Source organism: Adelges cooleyi, unplaced genomic scaffold (assembly GCF_023614345.1).
Source record: "Adelges cooleyi isolate 19-005CV unplaced genomic scaffold, UGA_ACOO_1.1 ACOO_flye_CR_arks_rails_tigmint_CR_PRNA_574, whole genome shotgun sequence".
NCBI lineage: Eukaryota > Metazoa > Arthropoda > Insecta > Hemiptera > Adelgidae > Adelges > Adelges cooleyi.
The window spans coordinates 8,765,917-8,793,915 of NW_026096268.1; the positions used below are offsets into that span (position 1 = coordinate 8,765,917).

General features: G+C 32.3%; 4 protein-coding genes across 4 annotated transcripts; 2 read left to right on the forward strand and 2 right to left on the reverse strand.

Moving 5' to 3' along the window:
* Positions 1-571: 571 nt before the first annotated feature.
* On the reverse strand, positions 572-2,566 carry LOC126843312 (uncharacterized). Its single transcript, XM_050580738.1, has 3 exons — positions 1,526-2,566; positions 903-1,073; positions 572-690 (listed from the first exon to the last, which is right to left on the reverse strand). The coding sequence occupies exons 1-2, from the start codon at positions 2,473-2,475 to the stop codon at positions 944-946; spliced, it is 1,080 nt and encodes a 359-aa protein (XP_050436695.1). The 5' UTR covers positions 2,476-2,566; the 3' UTR covers positions 572-690; positions 903-943.
* A 2,359-nt stretch (positions 2,567-4,925) lies between these two features.
* Positions 4,926-7,091, reverse strand: LOC126843736 (uncharacterized). Its single transcript, XM_050581448.1, has 3 exons — positions 6,025-7,091; positions 5,430-5,607; positions 4,926-5,041 (listed from the first exon to the last, which is right to left on the reverse strand). Exons 1-3 carry the CDS (start codon positions 7,020-7,022, stop codon positions 5,006-5,008), a joined length of 1,212 nt encoding a protein of 403 aa, XP_050437405.1. The 5' UTR covers positions 7,023-7,091; the 3' UTR covers positions 4,926-5,005.
* Positions 7,092-11,010: 3,919 nt separating this feature from the next.
* Positions 11,011-14,448, forward strand: LOC126843735 (MAP kinase-interacting serine/threonine-protein kinase 1). Its single transcript, XM_050581447.1, has 5 exons — positions 11,011-12,069; positions 12,229-12,339; positions 13,069-13,425; positions 13,501-13,856; positions 13,936-14,448. The coding sequence occupies exons 1-5, from the start codon at positions 12,018-12,020 to the stop codon at positions 14,404-14,406; spliced, it is 1,347 nt and encodes a 448-aa protein (XP_050437404.1). The 5' UTR covers positions 11,011-12,017; the 3' UTR covers positions 14,407-14,448.
* A 7,212-nt stretch (positions 14,449-21,660) lies between these two features.
* Positions 21,661-27,981, forward strand: LOC126843734 (SNF-related serine/threonine-protein kinase). The gene is made up of 8 exons (XM_050581446.1): positions 21,661-22,307; positions 23,943-24,232; positions 24,299-24,408; positions 24,489-24,837; positions 25,036-25,140; positions 25,215-25,326; positions 25,406-26,131; positions 26,313-27,981. Exons 1-8 carry the CDS (start codon positions 22,083-22,085, stop codon positions 26,559-26,561), a joined length of 2,166 nt encoding a protein of 721 aa, XP_050437403.1. The 5' UTR covers positions 21,661-22,082; the 3' UTR covers positions 26,562-27,981.
* The last annotated feature ends 18 nt before the right edge of the window (positions 27,982-27,999 follow it).

Genomic DNA, 27,999 nt, shown 5'->3' on the forward strand with positions numbered 1-27,999 from the left:
TAATCAATTATAAAAGACAAATTTTAAATATAATTTTTTTAACAAAAATATTGACTATTTTTTTTTGTATTTTAATTGAAAATGTTTAACCATGATATTTGGCATTATGTATTACAAAACTGGATAAGACGCGCACATCACTTTGTCCGAACTCAAACCTAACCTAACCTTACGTTATGCAAATTTGAATTACATTATTTATAAATAAAATTGTGGATTCCACAAGCGTCCGATAAAATATCTATTAAAACGAATACAAAATAGTCGATAATTTGCATAAAACATTTTTTCTCTAGGCGAGGAAATGAGTTGTATTATTCTTTTCTATGAATTTTTACGACTCAGGCGCCACCGCATTTGCAAACTGTGTTTTTTAAAAGTAATTTACATTGTTGTTCGATTTGAATTTAATTCTTATATACTTTTGCATGCAAACGCCCTTTAAAGTTCGTTTACCCTGTTAACAGATAGAACGTCTTACTAAGCCTGGGGCATTGGTAAAAAAAAAAATGAGAAGCACTAAGGAGTTATTTAGAAAAAAAGTTCTAATGACCAGTATAGTTAATTTATTGTACAGTTTATGTATTTAAACAGATTTTTAACATGTTATATTATTTTCGACTATTATTGGAGACATGTCATTGTATGTTTTTAATACCAGATGATCCAATTTTGATTTTCGTTAGGGATCTGAAAAAAATCGTTTGAAATTTGTCAAAAATGCGTTTAAGGTTTTCAAGTGTTTAAGGATGGAAAATCACGAAATGCCCTCAACTTGCTCGAGGTAGACTTAATTGATGCATAAGCAGTAACTTAGTCAGAAATCGATTTTAGAGGCAATGTAGTGAACACTACAGAAAAATTATCCCACCTAATGTATATCCTAATCACTTTATACTTACAATACTTAACGTGTGCTACCTTGCTGACTATACTGATGCTCTCAGTCCACATACGGTTTAGACGGATGGCTGTCGTGCCAATATTCGTCGTCGCGAAACATTATCATACCTACTTTTGGCTCTTTCTTGTTTATGGTTTGAATATGAGTCATTTGAATTGATTTGGATAAGCTAAAATATGATAAATATAAATTGAATTAAGCTTAAAATGTAATCTCCTGTACTCAGGTTTTCTATGATTAGTTTTGGAATATTCACATTTATGTAAGACCTAATTTTAAAAGACGGGGTATACTGGAAAAGAACGATCTTGGAGGAACAGGAAATATATCAAAAATCTATTATAGAGATGCACACCTCATTATGAGTAGGCCATGTATGGAAGACTAGTGGACAAATCTTTCTAATTGACTCATGATACCAAACTTATTGGAGAAAAGACTCGAGGTAGCCTAAAAAGCGATGATTTGGCAGAGTTAAAAACGGGTTGAACAAATGCAAATAAAGGAGTAAGGGTGAAAGATATCAAGGATAGAGACAAATGTGCGGTTGTAGTAGGTAACAGAGAAGATAATTTTGCATTTATACTAGCATGCATTAATATTTGATATCATACAAATTACCATTTATTGTCGATGACGTCATACGTTTCCATTGAGCCGGTAGTATTTGGTAAATCCATTTTTAAACCAGAGATTTCGAATTGCATTTTCTCTATGAAGCAACCCGAAGCCAATATTTCGTCACTTTCATGCGTTGCTTCCGGACTGGGCTTTGAAAAATCCGTGTACAATCCCAAATCAGGATCTCCGGCCTTCATATTATCACAAAACGTCATAAGCCACATGAAATCTTCGCGGAAGCTTGTTCTTAGAGATCGGAAATTCTTTACAAAATTGCCATCGTGTCGTATACAGTTTTCCATGACGAAATTGTCGAATATTCTAATGGCCTCGTTCAGAACACAGTCGAGTTCGTCGATCATGTCGATGATCGGATCGTCGTATTCGTTTGCAAACCTAGATCTTATCACATCGGTATTGACGTTGTACTTGATTTTTAACTTGAGATTTTTTTCCACGATCGCTGCCCACATATTGTGCAGTTCCTTTGAAAACCGCGTGAAGTGAATGTGGGCGGTGAGTATTTGAAATATGTTATCATTTGACATTTTGAAGTCATAGTCCGAGTGAAGTTGACCCATGCACAGACCGTAAAGTTTTTCTCGAAAATCTCTATTTCCGAACAAATTTCGACGATCAAGACAAACCGCAGATTGCTGTTCCATCAATTGTATTGCATTGCCTATGCTCGCTTTGAGTTCTCGCATGTCCCTGATCACCGTGAAAGTGGTTAGGCTTGCGTACTTGGCTAACGTGCATTGATAAGCTGTTTTGATAACGTTGTGGACTAATCCGAATTGCGTCACAGCACGGTCGTGGGTTAGTTGCGAAAAATAGTCCACAGCTCCCTTAACGTCGACGGGGACTGTTGAGCCATAGGCATTTTTCAAAAGTACACTCTGGTCCATAGCTGCGTCCCATTCTTTAAAGGTGGTTCCGCCGTTTATCATTTTTCTTAGTCCATCCAAATCTAAATTGTCAACCGTAAACGGTATGCAATAAACACCGGAAAAACACAATAGAATCACGGTAAAACGACTATTCATGATACTATTGTTTTAATATTTTAGTGGCGTTAAATACTCACTATGGTATAAGAAACACTGAAACATTTTTTAATTGTCATTTCAACCTAAAACGCGTTTTCAATATAGGTTAACTATAATGTTAAAACTGATTTCAGTATAACTGTTGATTTAGATACGTTGATATTTTTTGTTTGTTTTTTTTTGTGTTTACTTATTATGTATCTAAATGTCAATTCAGTTTACTTAAAATGTTTCTAACTTTTAAAAGGAAATATTACACATTTTGGTTTTTTTAACAATGTCAGCATTTTATATTTTATTAAATTTAAACAATTTTTCATTGTTAAGCAAGCTACATATTATTTGTGTGTATACAAATTTGCTCGACAAAGAATTAGTTTTAGTTGTCCATTATGTAACTTAAATGACAATATAAAATAATCGCCTGGACGTGACAATTTTAACTGACAGTTAAGTCCAAGGTGATAAATATATATTTTTTTTTTTTGAGTGTATACACGTTTATGAAATTTATACTTTGAATAAGTTGAATGGTTATTTAAACCAAATTTTATGACTTAATGATTACTTTGAATAAAAATAGTGACATTTCTAAAATTTAGACTTGCTCGCTCTTAAAAATCACCAAAAATCGTGACGTTGTTTTTAGGCTTTTTTTCAATCTTATATCTTATGTCTTATCAGTTGATTTTCTTATCAATCGCTATTGTTATCAATGTCCATCAATAAACCGTATACTATTAGTTGATAAGACCATAATGGTCCAAAATGCTGACAAAAACAATGTATTGTTGAAATTATTTATAATACCTGAAAAATAAAGTGTTAGCAATGCTTGTGATCAAATTTTTATTGAAGTTTTTTTTATCACGTTGACGGTATTTTCTCGATTAGATCTAATCCTTTATTTTTGTACCGATGAGACAACAGCTAACCGTTTTCTCTGGGCATTATCAGCTATAGGTAGGTACTCGATAAATTACCGTATAGGTATTGACATTATATCTATGGTTTTGTTATCAACAATTCAACCGTCGTTACGATACGTCAACGTTAATGATGGTGAAACAAAATATGAATAATAATAATATAGTCGTTTCGATGCGGTTGCGGCAAACACATTAATAACATTAAACGGCCGGAAGACTGTTTACAAGAACACACTTATTCTTATCGGCGAATGCATGTAGTATGTATACCCGTGTATTATTAATAAATGATAATTTCCATTTTTTTATTATTATTATCGTCTACCACTCGACAACAGCAGCTGCTAAAAAAAAAAAAAAAACATTGCCGTATATTTTGTCCGGGTCTAAATAAATACCACCGTTTGGTCTTCTACTACACTGCAACGCAGGAATCGCGTTCAAGGGCAAAAGGATGTGTCGGTTTTCTTGCACATCCATTGACGCGGTTTGTGCGCAGTTGTAAAAGAAGATAATACCATCGTGACACGCGACTATTAAAAATATTTTTTCCACTAGAATTGTCTGGAATTTGCCAAAAAAAAAATTGACCATACATAAGATCATAATATATTCCCAAGAAGAACACACACCGAGACGATCGACCGACGACGCAAAAGTAATATTATCGGCCAAATTTATATATTTTTATAGTAATACAATAACACCGTGTGTACTACAGCTATGAGCTTGGCAAACGTTATTAAGGCTAACGTCGAGAAAAACAACAACAGACAACAGTCTATTGTAAATTATTGGCGAAACGACGTTTTCACTGTTGACGACATATGTTTCGTACGCCCGTTTCAGTGGGATACCGTTTAAAGATCTAATAGCTTTATTATTCCATTATATGCGCAATTTGTTTGTCCGGTTTAGAGTCGTGTTTTCATTGAGATGTATTTATGTAAATAATGTTCAAATGGCCCAAACCACGTCAATTGCAAGCTGACCGGACTAGATCCGCTTTTCTTAAAATAAGAACAGCGAAGGTCAGGTCAGAATTAGATGTAAACCCCAGAAGGTACTTTAGCCTCATGCTAGATCTATCTTCAGGCTACTAGCACGACAAGGTCCAACCAACAATCTAACCATTCCCTATACTTGGGGGTAGTATTATTCATTTGAAAATTACTTAAAATCGATTCCAAACGATATGAATAATGCGATTTTGTTGACAATGAGATCTAGCTCTTAAATCGGATTAAGTTTACTTTAATGGTTTTAATCTAATGAGGTCTAAACTCCACAAGACCTCCTTTAATTTGTGTCAACAGACAACCGTTGTTAAGGTTATTTTGAAAATCCCACAAATTGCATAATTAATTTGATATTTTTAACAAATTTTATATGTATAACTTTTATAAATTTACATAATTTTTTCTTTATTCATTTATTAATTTCTCTAAACGATTTTAACATTAGATTACATATTTTATTATTGTCAATGTATGTTTTGGATATTAGATCCCACTTTCATCGTGTTGGTCTTCGGGAGTCTGAAAGAAACGTACAAAATTGTTAATAATGGATATGAGTTTGGTTTTTGATAGTTCCTGTTAAAAACCAGATGTGTATTTAACTAGCAACCTATCTTATTATTTTCGCATTACGATAGAACTTTTTTGTCACTAACATAGAATTTATAGTATTTAAAAAAAAATGCTATGTAAATCAAACAAAAAACTTTAAAGGTTAGAAAATCATGAAATACTCTTAAATTGCATAAGGTACAGTTTAAATGATGTACAAGCAGTATTATAGCCAGAAATTGATTCCAGAGAGAGGGCAACTTGGCAATACTTCATCATTCTCATTGTCAGTTATATAATAGTCATGCTCGTTTTGCTACAGTGCTTCTTAATATCTTAATACTTATAAACTTACATGCTTATCGTCTGCTTCACCGATGCTTTCAAGTTGGCGTTGAGATGGAAGATCTTCGAACGAATTTTCTTCATCGCGAAATAGTACCATACCTACTTTTACCTTGTCTTTTGAGTTATCTTCGATTGGACGAGCATCCCTGGTTGATTCTATAAGTGTCATTTGAAGGGTTTCGGATCTGCCAAAATATAATAACAGTAAATTCTATATGATAGAGGATGTACAGGGTGTTTCTTAAAATATTTGCAGTTTTCTGTTAAAAAAATGAAAATAAGTATACAAATTTGATAGTTAAGTAAACCTGAAGACGGTTTGAACAAGTGCAACCAAGGAGTAAGGATAAAAAATTTCCAGGACAGCTGATTTTAGTTGGGGTAGACTCTAAAAGCTCAAGAAAAAGAAGAAGAAGGATTATAATATTGTAGTGACCAACTAATAGTATTTTTTTTCAATGTAACCAAATCCAACTTTCTCGTTTTGGACCTTCTAGTCTCTATTCATTAGCTTATGCTGTCTAATCCCCATTTCCAACCCACCCAGGAAGTTCTTTGAGTTCTGAATTTATAGCAGCATGTAATAATATTTGATATCATACCGTTCAACGATGTCTTGGCCATACATTTTCGCTGGATCGTTGGTGTTTTGAAAATCTGTCCTCAAACCAGAAATCTCGAATTCCATTTTCTCTATGAAGCAACCCGAAGCCAATATTTCGTCACTTTCTTGCGTTGCTTCCGGACTGGGCTTTGAAAAATCCGTGTACAATGCCAAATTAGGATCTCCGGCTTTCATAGCGTCGCAATATGTCAAAAGCCAAATGAAATCTTCGTGGGTACTCGTTTTTAGGGATTGGAAATTCTCTACGAAATTGCCTTCGTGATTTCCACAATTTTCCACGACGACATTGTCGACCATTTGAATGGCCTCATTGAGAACACAGCTGAGTTCGTTGATATTTGCGATGGTCGGATCGTCGTATGTGCTTGTAAAGTTATTTGCCATCACATCGGGGTAGATTTTGTACTTGATTTTTAAACCGAGCTTCTTCTCAAGCATGTCTGCCCATACATTGTGGATTTGCTTGTATGGTTCCTTTTGGAAATCGTGGTGGGGCAGAAATTGATATGCGTTTTTCCCAAATTTAACGTCAACGTCTAATTGATGTAAGACCGATTGAACATCTTTAAACGATGTCTGACGATCAAACTTTGAAACCGAAAGCTTCGCCAAGGCATCGGTGATGTCGATTTTGTAGTTTTCCAAGTCCTCGACTATCAAGAAAGCGGTTAGGCTTGCGTACTTGGCTAACATGCATTGATGAGCTGTTTGGATTATGTTGCGGATCGATTCGAATTCTCTCACAGCACTGTCATCATCTTTCTTGGCAAACTCTTGCACAGCGTTCTTAACGTTAACGGGCGTTTTTGAGCCTTTTGGAATTACAGTTTGGTCCAATGCAGTGTCCCATTCTTTAACGATGGTTTCGCCTTTCAAAATTTGTTTTAGTCCATCCAAGTCTAAGTTGTCGACCGTAGACGATATGCAATAAACGCCGGAAAAGCACAATAGAATCACACTAAAATGACTATTCATATTGTGGTAATATTTCAATGGCGTCGAATACTTGCTGTAACTTACTGTAACACTAAAACATGTTTGATCGTCGACCTGTAACGTTTTCAGAATACTTTTCAAAAAACTACATTTGTTTATAGCACAACTGTTGTTTTATTTTTATTAGTTGTTTACCTAATTTTGTATACGTTTATGAAGATTTTAATATCACAGCACAAAAGGTTTTAGAACATCTGTTGACTTGTGCTTATTAGTTGTTTATCGTTTTCTGTATACATTTTTTAAGAACTCAGACCAAATTTATACCAGGTTTCCCTTAACCCAGCATTTTATATTTTTTATGTTTATTTTCATAAGCGACTATTGGTTTAGAATGAAAATAACATTGAGGATTTTTTGTTTAAAAAAACAAATGACTACATTTTTTTACTTATTCACTGTACACATTTTTAGTATTTTTTATAGCCTTATCAATTTTTTAATACTTAAATGGTAACATATATTATGTTTTATTGATATTTTCTATTGAGAATAATTTGCTGAAAATGTTGACTGGTTTTGTAGGTGCTAGACACTTAAAAATTTAGGAAGGGACGAAGGGTGGAGTGTGGGATTAGAGTAGAAGTCGAAAGTTTCATCATATTTTTCTTAATTAAAGTTTCAAAAGTTAATAAGTATAAATCTCTGTAGGGCTGTATTAAAAGAATGTACTGTATATTATATTATTTTAATCTACAATTAGGTGTTATTGTGTTAATATTATACTTTTTGGGAAATATTAAAAGTCGGCCCATCGCTAATATTGGCCGCTGGCATGCAAATTTTTGTACGTTTCAATGAACTTATTTATTATATTATAATGGACACTGGACAGCATGTGTATCGTTTTCATTGCGCCAACAGCAAAAAATAAAATAACATTGTAAAAAAACAAATTTACATCATTTTTTTTTTTAATATGTGCAATAATAATTTAAATAGAAGGGGAAATCGCCACTTCTAGACGAGTTCGGGTTCGGTTATTATTTTTTTTTCCTTCGCCACCGTATCTGATTTCTGCTCTTACGTCAATGGTTGAGAAAATAAAAAACAAAAATGGCAACAGGCGGTATATTATGTACGTATGTAGGTAGGTATAGGTATATATCGTTTTGGAAGAAATAACAATAATAACATAAAAACTAAGACGCGCAAATTCGTCGCAGGTCTTGAGATTTTATTTCTGTTTTCGGTTCCGGTTAAAGTAAAAACAAAAATCACTGACCGAAACCGTCATTCTGTTGTCAAAATATATTATACATTTTTGGTAAATAAAAATCTAAGTAGTTTTCTATAATGTATACATATATACCTACGAATATGGCTGTGAAAATATCTATAGTCTTGGCTTAACATACCCCCCCCCCCTTATTCTTAACTAAGTCAAAATGTTTGACCAGTTTGAAACTTAGAAACACACACATATATATAATAAACTAGATTGCTAAGTAACCGTTTTCTGCCATCTTTGTGGGAATTTATAACCTTATCACATGTTTACAGCTGTTATCACTGTTGATAACAATTGCAAGTTGGCAGCACAGAATCGTATATATATATATATATATATATACGATATATATACGATATATATACGATATATATATATATAGAGAGAGAGAGAGAGAAACAAAAAATGTTTAAAGCCATATCAAACATGTTTTGAAAAAAGTATATTATAGTTAAACACCGATAAAAGGTTTATTGTATTGTTTATCTTTATTAATAATAGGTAATAACTTTATAAAAAACGTTTATCATTTTTTAATTTTTTTTGAAGTCCATTTATTAAAAAACCACATTGAAAAATTAGATGTGTGAATGATATGATTGAAACGCTTACACTTGAACAATTATATGGAAAAAAAACAAATTTCAAATGTCAAAATAGTAAGAAAATACCATTAACCACAACTTATTACCAACTAAGCCAAATGGTACTACATAATGTCTGTACATACAGGAATAAAGCTAATTAAATAACTTGAACTAAATGCGGTCTTTCAATTTTATTTTATTTTTTTGTTTCTACGTTACAAATTAATAGTGTACATTAATTGTAAACTCATCGCTCCCACCACAAGTCATTTTTACAACTAAATGGGCCACCAGATTTGCTTTAAGTCGAATTACAACCCCACTGGAAAAAAAACAACCTCCAAAAAGTTATGTCCCAAATTTTTGGGTTATTTTTTTTTTTCATTCAAACCTGGTAAATAATAATATTATGGAAAAGTTCGGTATGTGCAGATATAAATTGTGTTTTCGTTGTTGTTGTTATTGTTTTTTTTACTTCTTCAATAACTCCACACACTCGTTGGCCATAAAAAAGTTTGAAAAAATGTGTTTTCCGTTTGTACTATTTGTTTTATTACTATTATCGCGCACACACGACTTGGTGTACTTGCCTACCTATAGAGTTTTTCGCATTAGTCATTCAGTATGTGTGTGTGTGTTTACAGTGACTAAAAAAATATGTTAAAAAAAATACACGAGGGGTTGTTGTTACCCGCGTTTAAAAATCTGTAAAAATGTTAATGAAAAAGAATGTATAAAACGTTTTGTCTACCAAAAATATGTCTGTACATAAAAATAATGCAAAAAAATCATCTACTGAAACTTGTATACACACAAACATAACATGACTGTATGTGTATGTGTATTGTAAAATTTATAATTAAAAAATAATAACCAAAACTCCTAGCCAATTCCTGTAGTAAAAATATATAATTGTAAAAAATATAGTATATATAGAAAATGTCTGCTGAGCAAAAGACATCATTACAATTGAGAATTTGTATTGATAAATCTGCAAACGGCGTGTGTTGGCATAATATTGTAGATTTTTTTTGTTTTTGACGGTTTATTTGCATAGTATATTTTTTTGGAGCACTTTTTATTACTGTTGAAAAAAAACACCAACAAATTTTTGTTTTATCCCCGTATTATACTAAAGCGGATTTGTATTCATATTTTAAAGTAAATATATAACTCATAATAATAATAATTTAATAGTAATCACCATTATTATTATAGAACTATCCATCATTTAAAAAAAAAATGATGAATAGATTGTACATTTAATTATGCATAAAATTCACATTTGAAATATTCATATTTTCAAGCCAAGGTCATAGGTACTCTAGTAACAATATTTATATATTTATATTAAGATATAAATATATTTATATATTTTTATTAAGATATAAAATGTATACATTGAATGAATACGGTCCGTTTCTAATTTCGATACTTTGTACTACAAAAAAATGATGCCTATTTATATGTTTTACTAACCAGAAATCAATTAATACACATTAATTATGTCTATTTATGTTTTACAATAGAGATTTATTACTCTGCACATAGTTTTATAGTACTAGCCACTAGGTAGGTATAATATTATTGTTCTAGTGGGGTTATTATCCCTAAAGTGGAAACTGAATTCAACAAGTTGTTTTTTTGGAAAAAATGCTATTCAGTTAAAGATCAATCCGTCTGATTTTTGGTAACGACTATTTTAAACCGTTTTTAAAAAATGCAAAAAAAGTGTAAAATTTAACAAGTTTAACATATGATAAGATATGTACACATTACTAAACAATTGTTTTGAAATTGTTTATAGAGTTATAATTTAGTAAACATTTTGATTTTCAACACATCACATCACAGTCTGCACGCTAATTCCTTTTAGCGTGTAATTATTATGTCGCCGGTAAATAATCGCTTTATCCGTACTATTATTAATATGTTGTTCATATTATTATTATTATTATGAGCGTGTGTACGCGTTACACCGGCGACGAGCCGCAGTTGTTGTTGTTGTTGACCGACGCCGATGTTGTTCGGATGTTCGCGACGACGTGGCGGTGGCGGCGGCGGCGCTGGTGTGCCCGCAGCGCGGCCGGCTGTGGCCGCGTCGGTGGGGAGGCGGCTCGTATAAAACCCGGCGGGACGGTGCGGCGCGCCGGTAGTGCGTCAACAGCTAGAACGACGTGAGCAGCAAACACCGCCGCCACCGCCGCCACCGCTTTTGGTTTTTTTTAAGCGAGGAGACCCGCCGCCGCCGCCGCCGCTGCCGTGTTACTCTCTTGGTACCATTTTTTCGTTGCCGGCCAGAGAGATAGATAGAGAGTGCGAGCGAGCGCACACAGCCAAAACCGGTCAACGACAATATTTAATATATTCATCCCGTGGCACGGATTGTATACCTGTTGTATATATAACAATATTTTTATACCAAAATAATATTACGGAAAATAGTTTTTTTTTTTTATTAAATAGTGTGTGCGCTAGTCCGTGTTTTTTTTGTTAAATTTTTGTTTCGTGGAAAAAAAAAATAGTATAATCGACTTTCGATCCGTGGTCGCGCGTCCGTCGAACACAGTGTTGTTGTTGTCCATTGTTGTTATATTCGTCGGACGGAATATTTTATAGAAGAAAAAAAAAAACAATTGCACACACACACACACAAAGATAAGAGTATCAGCTATAAATTTTGGTTTTTTCGTTATTTGTTAATCCGTGGTCTACCTGCGCGTGCACGAACCCACCTCGCCCGCTATCAGTTTTCCAGACCGGTTTTTAATAGTAATAATAATACTCATTATTATTATTGGCCATTGTCGAAAAACCCGCGGTGCCGGAAAAAAATATTTATATAAAATAATATAGAGTCCGTTATTTATATATACACTTAGTCAATATATATATAACAGGCGAACGGCAACGTTTTTTTTTATTCGCCGGCGGACGTTCCAACAGTGCTGTGATATTAAATTTACGGAAAATAATATATTTAAACTCTTATTTTAAATTTATATTTGTTGATTAATTATTAAAAAATTAAGTATCCGACCACCACCACACGCAGCCGTCAGCTACCTCACCGTCTTGAATAGTATTGTAGTAATAATATATACCTATTGAATAAAGAAAAAAAAAAAAACGTTCTCAACGCTCACAGCCAACAAAATGGTCGAAAGCATCATCGAAGAAACGCCCGGGCAGACTGAAAGCACCCAAAGTGAGTATATTTGAAAAAAACACATGGTAAGCTTACTTTGCACAGAGCACCTTTTTCTCAACAAAACACCTATAAATATGTCAAAGGTGCCCGTGTAAAAGTAAACTATATAATCTGTACCGATCGTTGTGACTAATCTGTTTTGCGTCTTTGTCGTAGACGACCCGGTCCAGATCAAGTCTGAGTCTCTGTCGCTGCGCAAGGAAGAGGCTCGCAACAAGAGAAAGAAGAAGAAGACCACCAACAGCTTGGTGACGTCGTGTTTCCAAGGTAACGTCAGCACTATCATGATAGTCCCGTATTTTTATAGTTTTTAAGTGTTTTTTAAGCCAGCTCTGTTCACCTCATCAGAGTGTAGTTCTTGTAACAAAAATAGTAACTATGTTACTGTTGAAAGTTCATAAATCCCATGGCGCTCAGAAAGGTACAGCCTTTCAAATTACGTATGAGAATATTTTAAACGCAATTAGCGTTCAACGTAATTTCGAAAACGATTGTTACCTACTTTTTATAAACTAGTTTTAGTCCAATACAACACGTCATGTTAAAGTTACTATTAGAAATTTACAAAAAGTGACTGTTAAGTTACGAGTTGACTGAAAAAGGGAAATGGAGTTAAAGTTAAAAATCAATATTTGTCAGGTCAACTAACATTTTTTTTGCGATCAAATTATAACTGACAAAATATGAAATCACGTTTTTATTTGAAAAAAAATGAGTAACAAATTACTTAATTTCAACTGTAATTATTATTAAATAGGGTAATATTTTATTTTTTTTTCGAGTGGAAATAATAATAATAGAAAATAAATTGTTTTTAATAAATTGCCCAGATCCGATTGAATAAAGAAAAAGTCGAAGGGAAGACAAACGCATTTTTCTTGTTTTAAGTTCTAGTAAATGAAACGGTTTTAAAGTTTTTAAACAATATAATACTACTAGTTATACATTTTTCGTTTTATACAATAACTAATTAAAATCATTTTTTTTTTATTACAGATGCATACAGGTTAACTGGTGAAGTGTTGGGCCAAGGTGCTTACGCATCTGTCCAAACTTGTGTGAGCGTGTTAACGGGTCTTGAATTTGCCGTCAAAGTTATAGACAAGATTGCAGAACACGCACGGGCTCGTGTGTTCCGCGAGGTCGAGACTTTCTACCATTGCCAGGGTCACCCGAATATCATTCAAATGCTCGAGTTTTTCGAAGCCGACGACAAGTTTTACATGGTTTTTGAAAAAGTCAGGGGAGGACAGCTGTTGGACAGAATTCAGCAGCGCAGGCGATTCACCGAGCACGAGGCCAGTATGATTGTCAAAGATCTGGCCAGTGCGTTGAATTTTCTACATCAGAAAGGTAAAATCGCCTAGTCCAATTCATTTACGTCGCAAGTACATAATATTAATTAATATGTTTTTTTACCCTTATCAGGAGTGGCTCATCGTGATTTGAAGCCGGAAAACATCCTGTGCGTGGATCCCGTGGATTTGACTCCCGTCAAGCTTTGTGACTTTGACCTCGGTTCCGGCATCAAGTTGAACCCCGTCGACGGCAGTGCCACGCCTCAGCTGTTGACTCCGGTGGGAAGCGCAGACTTCATGGCGCCCGAAGTGGTGGACGCGTTTGTCGGAAGCCCAGACTCCAACTATCACTACTACGATAAACGCTGTGACTTGTGGTCGCTCGGAGTGGTCATGTACATACTGTTGTGCGGATACCCGCCGTTCTACGGAAACTGCGGCTCCAACTGCGGATGGGAATCTGGAAACGCGTGTCCGGAATGTCAAGTGCGTAAAGCAAAGCTATTGCACACAAACACTTACTAGTTTTCGAAATATCTTAACACGCGATTTTCGATTATTTCAGGGTTTGTTGTTCATTAGTATTCATGAAGGGCGGTACGAGTTCCCGGATCGCGAGTGGGCCGACATCTCGTTCGAAGCCAAAGACCTGATCAGCAAATTGCTCGTCAAAGAGGCCAGCCTCCGTCCGAGCGCTGCCGAAGTTCTCAACCATCCTTGGGTGCACAGACAGCAACAAGAGAAGCCCAAGAAAGATCGGGAACTCAGCACGCCCGGTGTGATTAGACGCAACAACAGCGCACGGGCCCTTTCTACTTTCGCAGAGTCCGCCATGTCGGCCAACCGAGTGTTCCTGCAGCATTTCAGCCTGTTCTCGTCTCCAGATTTGCCTCAGGCCGCCGCCAAAAGACTATCTCCGCCATCGCATTCCATGATTGTCCAACGTAGGTCGCTCGGAAAGCCGCAGTGTTCCAACGAGACTACCGCTAGCCGGCCGCTCGCTCCATTGCCGATCATCGCGTCTCCTAGCGGTTAAGTTTTGTCGTGTGTAAAGTAAAAAATAAAAAAAAAACGAAAATGACCCAAAACCTCTCCCAATTTTTTTTATATTTATAAAAAATTGTTAGCAAACAAAAGTTTTGAAGAAAAAAAAAGTATGAATACAATAATAATATATAAAATATGAAATTGACAATTTTTTTTTTCTGCGTTTTTAACTACATAGTTCTAAATTATTTTTTTTTTAAGACTACAAAAATATTTGCAATAAATGTTATATAAGATTAAAAATAATCGTTTGGTTATATTATTATTATTATTATTATTAAATATTATAAAAATGTTAATAAATTTAAAACGAGACATATTTTTGTACTTTGAAAAAAAGCTCAGTCTTCTAAACGAAAAAAAAAAAATGATGTAATAATAATTTGTGATAATTCCAAATGTTTTGTCAACATTAAAATGATTTGTGTATTTAAATGGTGCCATTAAACGTATAAGCTTTTCGGGTACGGTTAAAGAAAAATCAACAAGTTTGTTAAATTGTATTTTTTTAATTTATTAAATATATATATATAAGTATATATTATTTTTTTTTTTTTTATAAACCCAACAAGGTACCTAAGTAATTTAGGACGCGTAGGTCAGTTCGCAGCAACTGAGTTTATAAATTGTATTTATATATATATATATATATATATATATATATATATATATATATATATATATATATATATGTGTATATCTATTAAATCCAAAACTAATGTCTTACTTTTTAAAGATAGATATCAGGTGCCATTTCTTTTCTAATAAAATGTAATGTACTGTAAGATTATGGAAAAAAAAATGATTTAAAAAAAAGGCTGTCACGCATAGAGTTTAAGATATTAACTTGTGTATTTTATAATATTACTATGTGAAATGAAATATGAAATGTTTTTTCTAATAAAAAAGATATTTATACAAAGCAATGCACGTTAAAACTAAATATTGTTATTGAAAAAGTACATTTTGTTTTGTTTTTTTTTTTTTCTTTAATATGTATTGAAATAATAAATATTTTTGAAGAAAAGAAAATCTCTAAATAATTGTAACGTTACTGTTGTGTGTGGTTACTGCCTCGACGAACAACTTTATGTCATCTGGGAGACTGTAAAAAAACTGTTGATCGTACGTGACTAGTTGTTGTCGTGCACTCTTTACCGAAACTATCCTAAATTGACAATTTTGAAAACTATGATATTGTGAAAAGTCTAGTAAATTGCTAAAACTAAAAAAAAAAAAAAACAACATCTACGTTGTTTCGCTTACGATAAATGCCTGCGATTACACAAAATTATTTAAATACATTTTTTTATCGTTATTATTAATATTTGAATATATTTTTTATTATTTAAATAAAACATAATACCTTAAGCTTGCACAAATCGACTGGTAAACAAATTGGCGTGGTCGCAATTTATTAAAACCTCTTGATCCTTAAAAATATCGCCTATACAAAACTCCTTAAAAACAGACCGCATGCAACTCCAAAATCACATGAGTAAATAATTGAATGATTAAAAATATTATAAGGGGCAAATATAAATCGATATCGATATGTTTTTTTATTATATTGAATGACAATGGACACATTTTGTGTACATTTATAAATATATATATATTAGTAAAATAATAACACTAGCATTTATGTGGTATTTCTGCACAAACAATATACTTACTAATAAACAACCGGGTACAGACTTCAGTGTTCAATTTTTAAGTAAACAAAGATGGGTCGTTCGATAAAATAAATAAAGTTTAAGAGTTATTTAATTAACCGTTTTTCGCACAATACACAACCGTTTGCAAGTCAAAATTACATGCACACCTTTTATGGTACCTACATAAAATGTCAACACAAATACAATTAAAAAATTAGGAACAAGTGCAGTTTAGTTCCCACACGCTTTTTTCAAATTTTTTTTTTGGACTATATGTACTTTTTTACGATAAAAATTATGGTGAAGTCAGATTTTGGGTGTCGGACTTACTTTTAAAGTTATAAGCAAAAACTTAATTTTCGTCATTTTTTAAAAAATGCAATAACTTGGTGAAAATGAACTTTAAAAAAAAAAAAAATTTTGTTTCAAAATACGTTTTTTTATAAGGCTAAAAGAATGGCGCAAGCCAAATTTTAATATCATACTTACTTTTCATCAAGTTATAAGCAATAACTTCATTTTCGTATTTTTTTTTAAAAACCCCATAACTTTTTTAAAAATCAACATTTAAAAATGTTTTCTTCTTCGTTATATTCGTTTTTTAATTTTGAAGTTTTTGGTAAAACCAGAATTGCTCTAGCTTAATTAACTATTGAGTTATTCGTAAAACAAAGGGGAAGGCGATTTTTGCGTGTAGACAAAAAACGGCAGGTCGCCGGGTATTAGGCAGTGATGTTCCCATCAAATTTGTCGAGGGTATACTCAGCACAATTGTAACAAAAAAGTGTCAAGGAGCTAAAAAAAAAAAAAAAAGTCTTCCATATGCAATTTCCAAGTATATAAGTTCCAGAGTATAACCTTGGTGTAATAAAGAAATGAGTGTTTTAATGATAAAAAACAAATTTTTTATAACTTACAAAAACTATATAGATTTATATATATATATACATATATCTTTATATATTTTTTTTTAAACATTTGTATTAAACTATGTATATTATTTATGTACGGGACGGGTTATGCATCTGGTGATGGAAGATAATATTTGAAAACAAAATAATATAACCGACGAGAGACGTCCTAGCGTCGGCCGTTACCGCTATAATATAGTGATGCGCACACGCAAAATCGCCTTTACAGTTTTTTACGAATAACTCGATAGTTAATTAAGCTAGAGCAATTCTGATTTCACCAAAAACTTCAACATTTAAAAACGAATATAATGAAGAAAAACAAAAATGTTTAAATGTTGATTTTTAAAAGAGTTATAGGGTTTTTTAAAAAAAAAATGAAGTTTTTGCTTATAACTTCAAAAGTAAGTCCGACCCCCAAAATCTGACTTCACCATAATTTTTATCGTAAAAAAGTACATATATTGCAAAAAAAAAAAAAAAATTTGAAAAAAGCGTGTGGAAACTTAACTGCACTTATACCAAACCCAGTTGTTATACATAAAAAAGCAAAAAATAAAAAATTCGTTTTCTACATATCCTAGTAAAGTTGCCAGAGAACTCTGATTTCTTTACATAATTGAAATCAGACCAACCTAAGTAGTCGACATTTTGGTCTGAAACGTCAAAAAAATAGACCCCCCCCCCTCTTCAGGTGTAAAAACTTATTTTATCATATAAAATATTGGCGAGTACCAACCTAACCGCGCTCGATAGATTTGTTTTCTTTTGTGTGGTCATACTGATTTTAGTCCTTCTGTTTACTTCACTGTGGCGTAAAAGCTATTATAATGTGTTAGTTCATATCTTTATATAATATACATAATTACTTGAAACCAATAATGAGTTAAACTCATCCTTACAGTCGTCGTCTGGTACCGAGAAAATTGTCTTAGACCAGGAATAATCCGTCAAAAGACCCGCCGCAAGTGACGACGACTTCACGAAAAAATTCAAGTAACCGAACAACTACAAAGAAAATGCCCATCTTACATTGTTCTTCAGACCAAAAAATGAACACCATAATGAAAACAGTCGTATTCAAAATTTTAACATACTACGCGTTAGGTGTGTAAAGATATGTTTAAAATGAATTTAAAAATGTTATGTTACCCAACCTGACCTATAACTGTTATCGTTGGCAATGAAGATAATCGATAAAGATTATTTAAAAGTTAAAACTACGGTTTAAGTAATAAAATCAAATTTACATATTTATTTCTAATAACTCATTGTTATCAGATAATATTTTTTTATTTATGTTATTATATAGTTGAATGCTGAGGTTTAGGTTTGCTCCTGTTGAACCCCAATTTCCTTGAACCTCATTTACCTCAAGAGTAAAGTTTTTTCTTGCTGTTCTAAGACGTTTATTCCCCACGATAGACGGCAAAATTATTTCCTATAACTATAAAAATCACAAACATTTTTTTCAAGAATATTAAAAAAAAAAAAAACCAAGAATTTATGACTAGAGGTGAAGTGTAGTTGAGTAATGCGTTTTAATAACTTGAAAAGAGTAGATATTAATAACTAGTTCAACTAGTCAAAATTAAATTCTTATCTATGATATATTTTATTGAGTCTACTATAATAAACGCGAGATAGTTAATTATAATGACAGGCAAATGGAAATTGACTGTCTTTTGAAATATTTTTCCTTTCAATATAATTGCACAAACAATACAATGTGTTTCACAAAATAATTTGTATTAAAAATTAGTACAAAACGGCCGCATTACTATAATATTATTTACTACATTTTTTATGCATTTGAAATATTGTAATTACACACCTATTTTTGATACTTGAAAATTTATCCATTTACAGGTTCTAAAAATTTGCCAATCAGCTGTCTTTCTTTACAAAAAATAATATTCTAATTTTATTATCTGCAGTTTTTTTGAGTCAAGGAATTATTATAAATTAATCAAAGAAATTATATTATTATATAAATAAACGGTTCGATACGGCTTTGAAGACGGTAAAAGTATTAAACATTCAGAAATACATATTTTAATTGTTAGTTATTGATTGCATTTTTGTTTTATAAATAAAATTATCCATAATTTAGAAATTATCAATAATTTTTAGAGAATATCGGTGGACAATCGGTTAGGATCAGTTTTCTCATTCAGCTGAGCAAAGAATGTATTCATCATTTTTAGAAAAATGTACTCTTCTGTATACTACTTGCTACCAAAACATGATGAAATTCTATAATATTATTATAATCTTACGAAACAAACCATTATTTCAGGCATACATGCATTTTCAATAAAACAATTTAAGGTGCTTAAACTTTGCATTTTCCAAGTATTTAAATGTAAATTTTAATTCAAGAAGTTGATAGTTTTTTGAGCAAGGATATTGTATAACTTGAGTTATTGGCATTTTAATTTTATAACAAAATATTAAAAAAATTATTACAATTTACAGGTATTTTATACAAGTTATAACTTATACGTTTAGTTAAAATACTTATTTTTACAAGAGGCTTTAAACTAAAATCGCCAACAATTTTTAAATAAAAACAGGACAATTATGTCTGTGCTTAAGAGGGACAATTTATTTTCAGAGAATGTTCATTGTTTAGCTTATTTTTTTCAGTATTTTTCGATAAATTATTAAAAATTGGTGGATGGAGTAATCGAAAACTAAAAAGCACAGATAACGTTTTCCTAGTTCTGTGAAAAAATGGTGGTTTTAAAACAATAATTCCAAGACAAACTTTGGTTTCGATTGATAGAAATCTATTTCTGGATTGTAATATTGTCTATAGAAAACACAAAATATACAACCAATAAAGAATAATATTGTCATTAGTGTGCATGTAGAAAATTTTACAAAAATCACTTTATTGCATCTTCTAATAGATAAATATATAATAATATAATTTTGTGTAAACGGGGAAAGCACGTCCTATTTATATATAGCCGACAAATAAGAATAGACAACACTTGTAACAAGGACATAATATTATGTGACCTTTTTGCCATAAAACCGTTGTCATCGACAATTATTACTACTGTAGTAATCTCATAATTTTGCTCAAACTAGCTCTATCGGCCATCTCTTGGATTAGTGATTTAATTTAATTGTATGAAGGCACTGCATGTTCTATATTTTATAGTTTACTGTTATAATAACTGATAAAATTGTTTAACAGCAAATGAATTGCTAAATACAAAAAGGCTCTCGTCCAGATTTTAAAACTATTTGGGAAAAACAAAAAACTTAACATTAAACTGTATACAAGTTTCATGCTATTAAATAATATAGCGTTAGACATCGTAATATCATTAAATTATTATAGAAATGTGTATAATATGATGTCTAATGCTATTAGTTACACTATTATACAATTTGGAGATATTATTATTGTTTATTGTTAACAATTTAAAATATTTTATTAAATAGTTTCGAAAACTATGTTATCAGCTATCTTATCATTTTTTTGTTTTGATTTAATTTCAACACAATATTTCATTTACAGTTTAAAACTAAAATATATTTAATTCAGCCGTTGGAATCTGATCATGTACGTTTAAACATTGTATTAATATTAAAATAGAGCTAATCACTTGTTTAGTTACCCAAGTATAAAAACCTCATGTATTCTAAAAGATACATTGCACATCTTCCTTTATTTTCATAGTAGTATCCAAAAAGATACAATGATCCTAATGGTAAAATACTATTTTATAAAAATAAAAAATAATTATTTACAATTTTATTTTTTTGTTCGTATGGGTATTTATTATACTATTACGGTAAATAAAATGCAACAATTAGTCTTAATTAATACAAATATACATATTGATTAGTTATATGTATATATAGTTCAAAGAATAATACTTTACGTAAATCATAAAATACACTCAATACATCTTTAAAAATACTTGCCATAATTAAAAATCTATTCATTAAAAAAAAAACCTCAAAAATGAAACCTACGGGTCTTAATTAGTGAAAAAAATCAAGATTGGAATTTTCGTATGAATTTTATATTTAATAATTTTTCTTTTTTAATTTAGGGTTGAATTATTGTAGAAAATTGTACATTCATGTCTAATGCTATCAGCTATATTATCGGATGGTCAGATTTCAATTCTGTTAAGATGCACGGGTTCTTGGACATCTTTACTAGTTTATGTAACAGATTATTTTTTTTAAAAATTAGATTTTAATATTGATAAAAATTGCAAATTTTAATTTAACTACGAGAAACTGTAATTATTAAATGAAAATCCGCTTCCTACAATAACAAGGTACGTAGTCGAAATTTTGTCTGGCCGTTCGGTCTTGAATAAACCAAAATGACTTACTCGTAGAAACAATTATAATCAAATAAAATACAATGCCTCAAGCTTGTACAAACCAACCGGTAAATCAATTGTCACGGTCGAAAACCTTTCTTAATTAAATATTGCTTATAAAAAAAAGCTATTTAAAAACAGACCGCGTGCAAGATTTTTCGAAAAATTGCCTATACCCAACGCCTTAATAAATATGGGCGGGCAGCGTCGTCAAACGGCGCATGCGCAAACGTGCTGGCCTGTGATAAGAACGGCGGCGGCAAACGGGTTATCACGGTAAATCGTTTGACCTTGAAATTTTACACAGGTGTTTATATCGATTCGGGAGTGTGTTGTGTATGTGTGTGCGCGTTTGTGCGTTTATGAATTTAATTAAAAACCGCGATAATGCCACTAAGTGCTTTAGTCGTTAAATTTAGTCGGCCGCGCCAAACGTAATGTAACGAGACAGTATTGTGGCGTTTTTTAGTCGTCGTGTGTTGTTTGTTTTGCCCATTTAAAAAAAACACCTACCCGGGAGAGTTCGGCCTAGGCGTTTTCGACGGTTGCCCACCGCTCAGGAAGACGTTTGCCGCCGACACACGGTAGACAAATAATATATAAATAACACTACAGCAGGAAAAAAGAAAATCATTCCGTCCACGGAAATGCATAGCCCGGACAACAGCGGTGCCGGCAGCGGGTAAACGACGACGCCGTGGGAGAGTAACGCCGCCGTTGATCTTGTCGAGTGCTACGATGCAGCATAGCAGCGGCGTGATCGGCAAACCAGACACGGTGAAAACGGTCAAGCACAATGGGGGCAACATCGCCGGCATGTACGATCTGGAACAAACGTTGGGCAAGGGACACTTTGCAGTCGTCAAGTCGGCGAGGCACGTGTTCACCGGCGAACAAGTGGCCGTCAAAGTCATCGACAAGAATAAACTAGAAGAAGTTTCCAGAAATCATCTTTACCAAGAGGTTAGCCAACGTTTTTGATTCAATCAATCACTCGTCCGAGATTAAAACCCCCGCCCCAATAATTGGTTTTGCAATTTACGTTAATATCGGTTGTTATTTAGCTTAGAGTCGTAACAATTATGGATAGCGATTAAAGTATCAGACATGGGCAAACAAGCTGAACTTACAAAACATGTATTTTCGTTAAAAATTCTCAAACTAGTTCAGTAAATATGTTTGCGAGTATATATTTTATATTAAGTACCAAAAGACAAGACTAGATCAAGGAAAATAAAACCAAATGGTTATATACATTATAGTCATGTTAGATAATATTGAAAGTTTCATTTAATCATTGTTAGACTTTATTATGTAATTTATTGTCCAGTTCCTTCATTCACTTAATGGCTCTTCAAAAGCCTTTTGTGGCCAACACTATTCTAAATTGTACAAAAAAAAACAGTTTTTTTAGTACCCACTTGAAAAGGTTGGATGTATCTAAGAAATACCGTTAATCATTTTATAGATATTTTGAATTTTTTTTTTTACAACTGTTCAACCATAATCAACTTATATTTTGCATGTTGTAGGCAAATCGGAAACTAAATAATTTAGGTAATATCATCAATATATTTCGTCGTTGCAATTACTCAGTTTTAGATAAAAGGTAGTGTTTAAAACTAGAACATGCTCCCATACGGCATTTAAATTAAAAAGTTCTTTTTTCATCAGTTCAGTCCGGTCAGAAATTTGAATAACAAATTTATTTTTTATTGTTTTAATCAAGTCTTAAATACTAGGTCAATACGGAATTTGGGAACATACTGTATGTTGTGCAGACGTACACTATTGTTTTATTCAAGGACACATATTTTTAAACGTAGCCATATGTACATATATTGTATATTTATAGCTGCTCAACTAGAACAAATTTTATTGGGTGTTTGTAGTGTAAAATTTTTAAGTCAAAGTCGGCTACTTTTCACACCGTGGTAACTCAATGTCCCGCACAGACAACCAATCGTAGTATTGATCAAGGAAAAATATATCATGTATAATGGAAAAACAGATTTATACATTTTAATAAAATTATGCGACCTTTTTTTTACGTGGAGTCTTATCCTTTTTTTAAAATATATTGCCGTAATACCTACGACCTGACCCCCAACCGTCAGAACGCTACAAGCATTTTCTAGGGTGCTATCTCGTAACCGCTGTAGTGCGTAAATAATTATTTCTTTAGAATAATGTATAGATAAGTTAATAATAGCGATTAAAACAGTTTATTTTACAGATATGTTGTTTGTATCCACTGATTAAATATTTATTTTTATTTCAACACAAAATAACCGATGATGATAAAGAGAGAAAAGTACTAAAACATCGTGAAATTAACTTGTTTTATTATATGTGTCATTTTTATCAGCATTTATTTTTAGTATTTGTTGTATTATTCATTATGCACTCAATGATAATTACAAATAAATGTATTTTGTTATTACAGTTTATATACAGTGTGGGTCACGAGTATAACACATACCTAATGACTACTAAATAGAGCAAATTAACATCTTACACAATAATATTGTAGACAAAGAAATTAAATTTATCATGTTTTTTGTTTCTAATCAAATTTCTTTATCAATTTTCTTGCAGGTTCGATGCATGAAATTAGTTCAACATCCAAACGTCGTCAGGTTATACGAAGTGATAGACACTCACAGTAAACTGTACATCATACTTGAACTGGCCGACGGCGGAGATTTATACGATTACATAATGCGACACGAAGGCGGACTGTCGGAACAACTGGCTTGTGAATATTTTGCCCAAATCGTAAGAGCGATATCGTACTGTCATAAATTACATGTGGTCCACAGGGATCTAAAACCCGAGAACGTTGTGTTTTTCGAGAAACAAGGCGTAGTGAAATTAACAGATTTTGGGTGTGTACAATTATTTTTGTAGTGTATTGGCCTTAAAAATACTATTACGATATTTTTTTTATTCAGTTTCAGCAATACATTTTGTCCGGGACAAAAACTTGAAACATCGTGCGGTTCTTTAGCTTATTCAGCCCCAGAAATTTTAATTGGCAGTTCTTATAACGCTACTGCCGTCGGTAAGTGTAGATTTAGTAACATAAATTGTGTTCTCACCCACCCCAAGCAACCTAATATAATTTTTAATTATTTTTTCTAGATATATGGTCCCTGGGTGTAATTCTGTATATGCTCGTATGCGGTGAAGCCCCATTTCACTCGGCCAACGACAGCGAAACCCTCACTATGATCATGGATTGCAAATACAAAGTATCCAGTCACGTGTCTGAAGAATGTAAGAATCTTATCGGCCGTATGTTGGTGCGAAATCCGGACAAGCGCGCGACTCTCGAAGAAATTGCCGCCGACGTATGGTTAAAAAAGTCTAAATCGTCAAACAACGACGAGAGTCCCTTAGTTTCCAAGCAGTTGATCAACGAGGACGATCACGCTTTAATTATTCAAAAAATGATAGCTGGAAAAATAGCCACTAAGGAAGAAATCGTCGAGTAAGTGAATACATTATCTTTAGCTTCGTTGCGGAGCAGAGCAGACCAGAGAATCTATTACAATGTTCAATAGATAGATTACTCTCAACTAAAAAGTCACATACGACATTTATAATAATAATTGCTTAACATTTTTGACCCTCCTCTCCGTCCCCTTTAAGCCGTTTTCAATTTTACTAATTGTTGTTCTTCTAATAGAGCTTTGGATAAGAACGAATACAATCATATAACGGCTACATATTACTTACTGGCAGAGAGAAAATTGAGTTCTACGACAAAGAAGAAATTTCAAACATCTAAAAAGTAAAAAGTTTAAGAGAGGATTATTACAATTAAATGTTTTATTAATGGTATAAATATATTTTTTTTTTTTTTAGTGCCAATGTTCCTCAAATAAAATTTGACAATTGTAGCGATAACAGTCCTGAAAAAGTCAGCGTAGCGCCTAAATCTGCAGTATTAGGAACTTTACTATCTGATCGCACCAAAGTATGATATACAACAACTCTTTTTATTCTATAGTAATACAAATATAGTTTGGTACTAATGGTTTCTTAATTACTTACAGAGAACTCGAAAGTGCAGTGTTGTCGTAGAAGAAGAAGACGAGAACGAAAACGATGAAGAAGACGACGAGTGTAGCACTCCCACCAGGAGGGGTTCGCGATCGGAAAGCAAATTGAGTAGTATTGTATCGGAGTTGATGTCCGATGCTATAACTGAAATCCAAGAATACAACACAGCGCCTACTCCGATCGCACGCAAAACTCCGCCGCCGTTTGTGACAGCCCAGAGTATGCCTCAATTACTTCCAGACGACAAACACAGAACAGGAAAATTCATTACGTACGAACAGAGGCGAACGAAAATGCACAAAAACCGTACGGCTTCCTGTAGTAGTTCTGAAACTAGCGACGACGACACAGACGGTCGGAAAAAGCGAGGAAGTAATAGATCGTTGGCGTCGTTCAAAGGCAACGACAAGGATCCCGACGGGGACGGAATGGGTAACGCGGGCAGTCAAGGATCCGAGCCTTCGCACGAACACGACACCAGCAGTCGAGAAGGAGACAACAGTACCGCCAAGAAGACAGAAAGACCAAGCGGTAGTTCGGCCGGCAGACGTCATTGCATCACTTCGAGTTCAAGAAGCCGGAGAGGACGATCGGCCGAGACGAGACTGAGGGAAAGCCAGAGCTTAAACCGTATCACCGAAGTGCAAGAATCTGAAATACACACACCAAATTCAACTACTAACGTCAATCATTTTAACTTTAATAATAAAGCCGAACAGGTAAAAATACAATTTTTGAATGAGTCACACAAAAAAAAATCAGTAAATCAACAAAAACGGGCCAATAAAAATGTACAATTTATATTTTGTACTAATATATATGTTGAATAATAGTGCCTAAAATAAATAGAGACTTATTATTGTTGTACAATTGATTAATAATATTTTTGTTTGTTTTTAGGTATTAACAAATAACGAGAGATCGGAAAAAGTCAGTAGTAATATTTCAAGCACGCCTCAACAAAAGAAACTTCAAACGTCCAAACGGATTTCACTGATAAGCAAATATTTGAATTTGCAAAAAAAATTGTGCACCCAATTTTTGTTTGGCAAAAAAAATATGGATAATCGGTTGTACAAAGCGAAATCGTGCTCGGAAATGATTAACTCGAAAACCCACATTAGAGAAGTAAGCGTCGACAAATGTTAACAATTATATATAGATTAAATTTTTAAAATTAAAACACAAGAGAATTTCCAAAAAAAAAAAAAAAATACCAACAAAGCTAACATTTAATTATAATAATAAAATCTTTATTGAATCCAACCAACCCCCACCCCTTTCCTATATGGTTCCTGTTTAACGTTTTTTTAAATTTATATATGATCATTTTTCATTTCAAAAACTTTTATTTAGAAAATGCCCTTTTATTGACTGTTGTCCATTTTATATATTATGTTTTATTTAAAAAATTATTATTGTTGTGTACCAAATTACATTTTTTTTTTTTTTATATATATTTAAGAGATTATATTTTCAATGTACATTATATTCGGTCGTGGCACAAAAATGATTTTTATTATTTCGGTAATATCTCCTCAGTTTTTGGTTTTGTTTGGATACACAAACTAAACAAATTTATTAAAAAAAAAAAACCACCAGACTAGTCAATATTTATTCCCCATTGATAATGTGTAGTACAATATTATAATTGAATATTTTTATTATCGAATTTGTTGTTATGTTTAAGTTTTATTACCTTTTAGCGTTACGTTTGTATATGATAAAACCTAGTTAGACATTTTTTATTTTTAAAAAAAATACAAGTATACTTAGTTATTAGACTATAATATTATTATTAGCTATATAGTAATATTATTTTTTTTTATTTAATACTACAAATACCACAATGTACCTCCGGCGTCATGTTGAACGTGCTCGTAAACTTTTGGTGTGCTTCCTTTTGCGTTGTTTAAATCCAGTTTGCTGGGCTTGAAACACCGTCGCAATACAAATATATTAATGTTATAAAAATATGTGCAGCGTAAAAAAAAAATTACACAATAATTGAAATGCAGCTTTTTTACAGTTATTTTGTCATTTAACCATCAATGTATTAGTTGTACACACGCTATAGACTTCTATGAAATGTGTGAAGTCTATTTTTTTTTAATTATTTGATAACAAGAAGGAAATATTTGTGCAATACATTATCGTTGAAAACTGACAATCGTGTTTTGTGAAGGTTAACTAATTTGTAAACGTACTTTTAGTTTTTCGACGTTTCAATTTAATAATAATAATATAAAACATTTATTGTAACGAGATACTGCTTCCTCTTCCTAGACGAATATTTTAATATGAATTAAAAAGAAATTTGCATGATCGTTAACGATAGTTTTAAAATTGTGTGAATACGTCCTTTATTACCAATCGGTTGTTCGTTTTTAAAACCATATTAATGAATAATAAGATGTCGATAATATATATTATTATACCTATAACAACAATATAACTTGTGGCGCATTCAACGTATTTATAGTAATGGTGCGAGTGTAATAGTTAAGTCATTTTAATTATTTATCATTTAATTCGAATTGAACTGGTTGTGATTATAATTGGTATAAGATTAATTTAAATTGTTAAA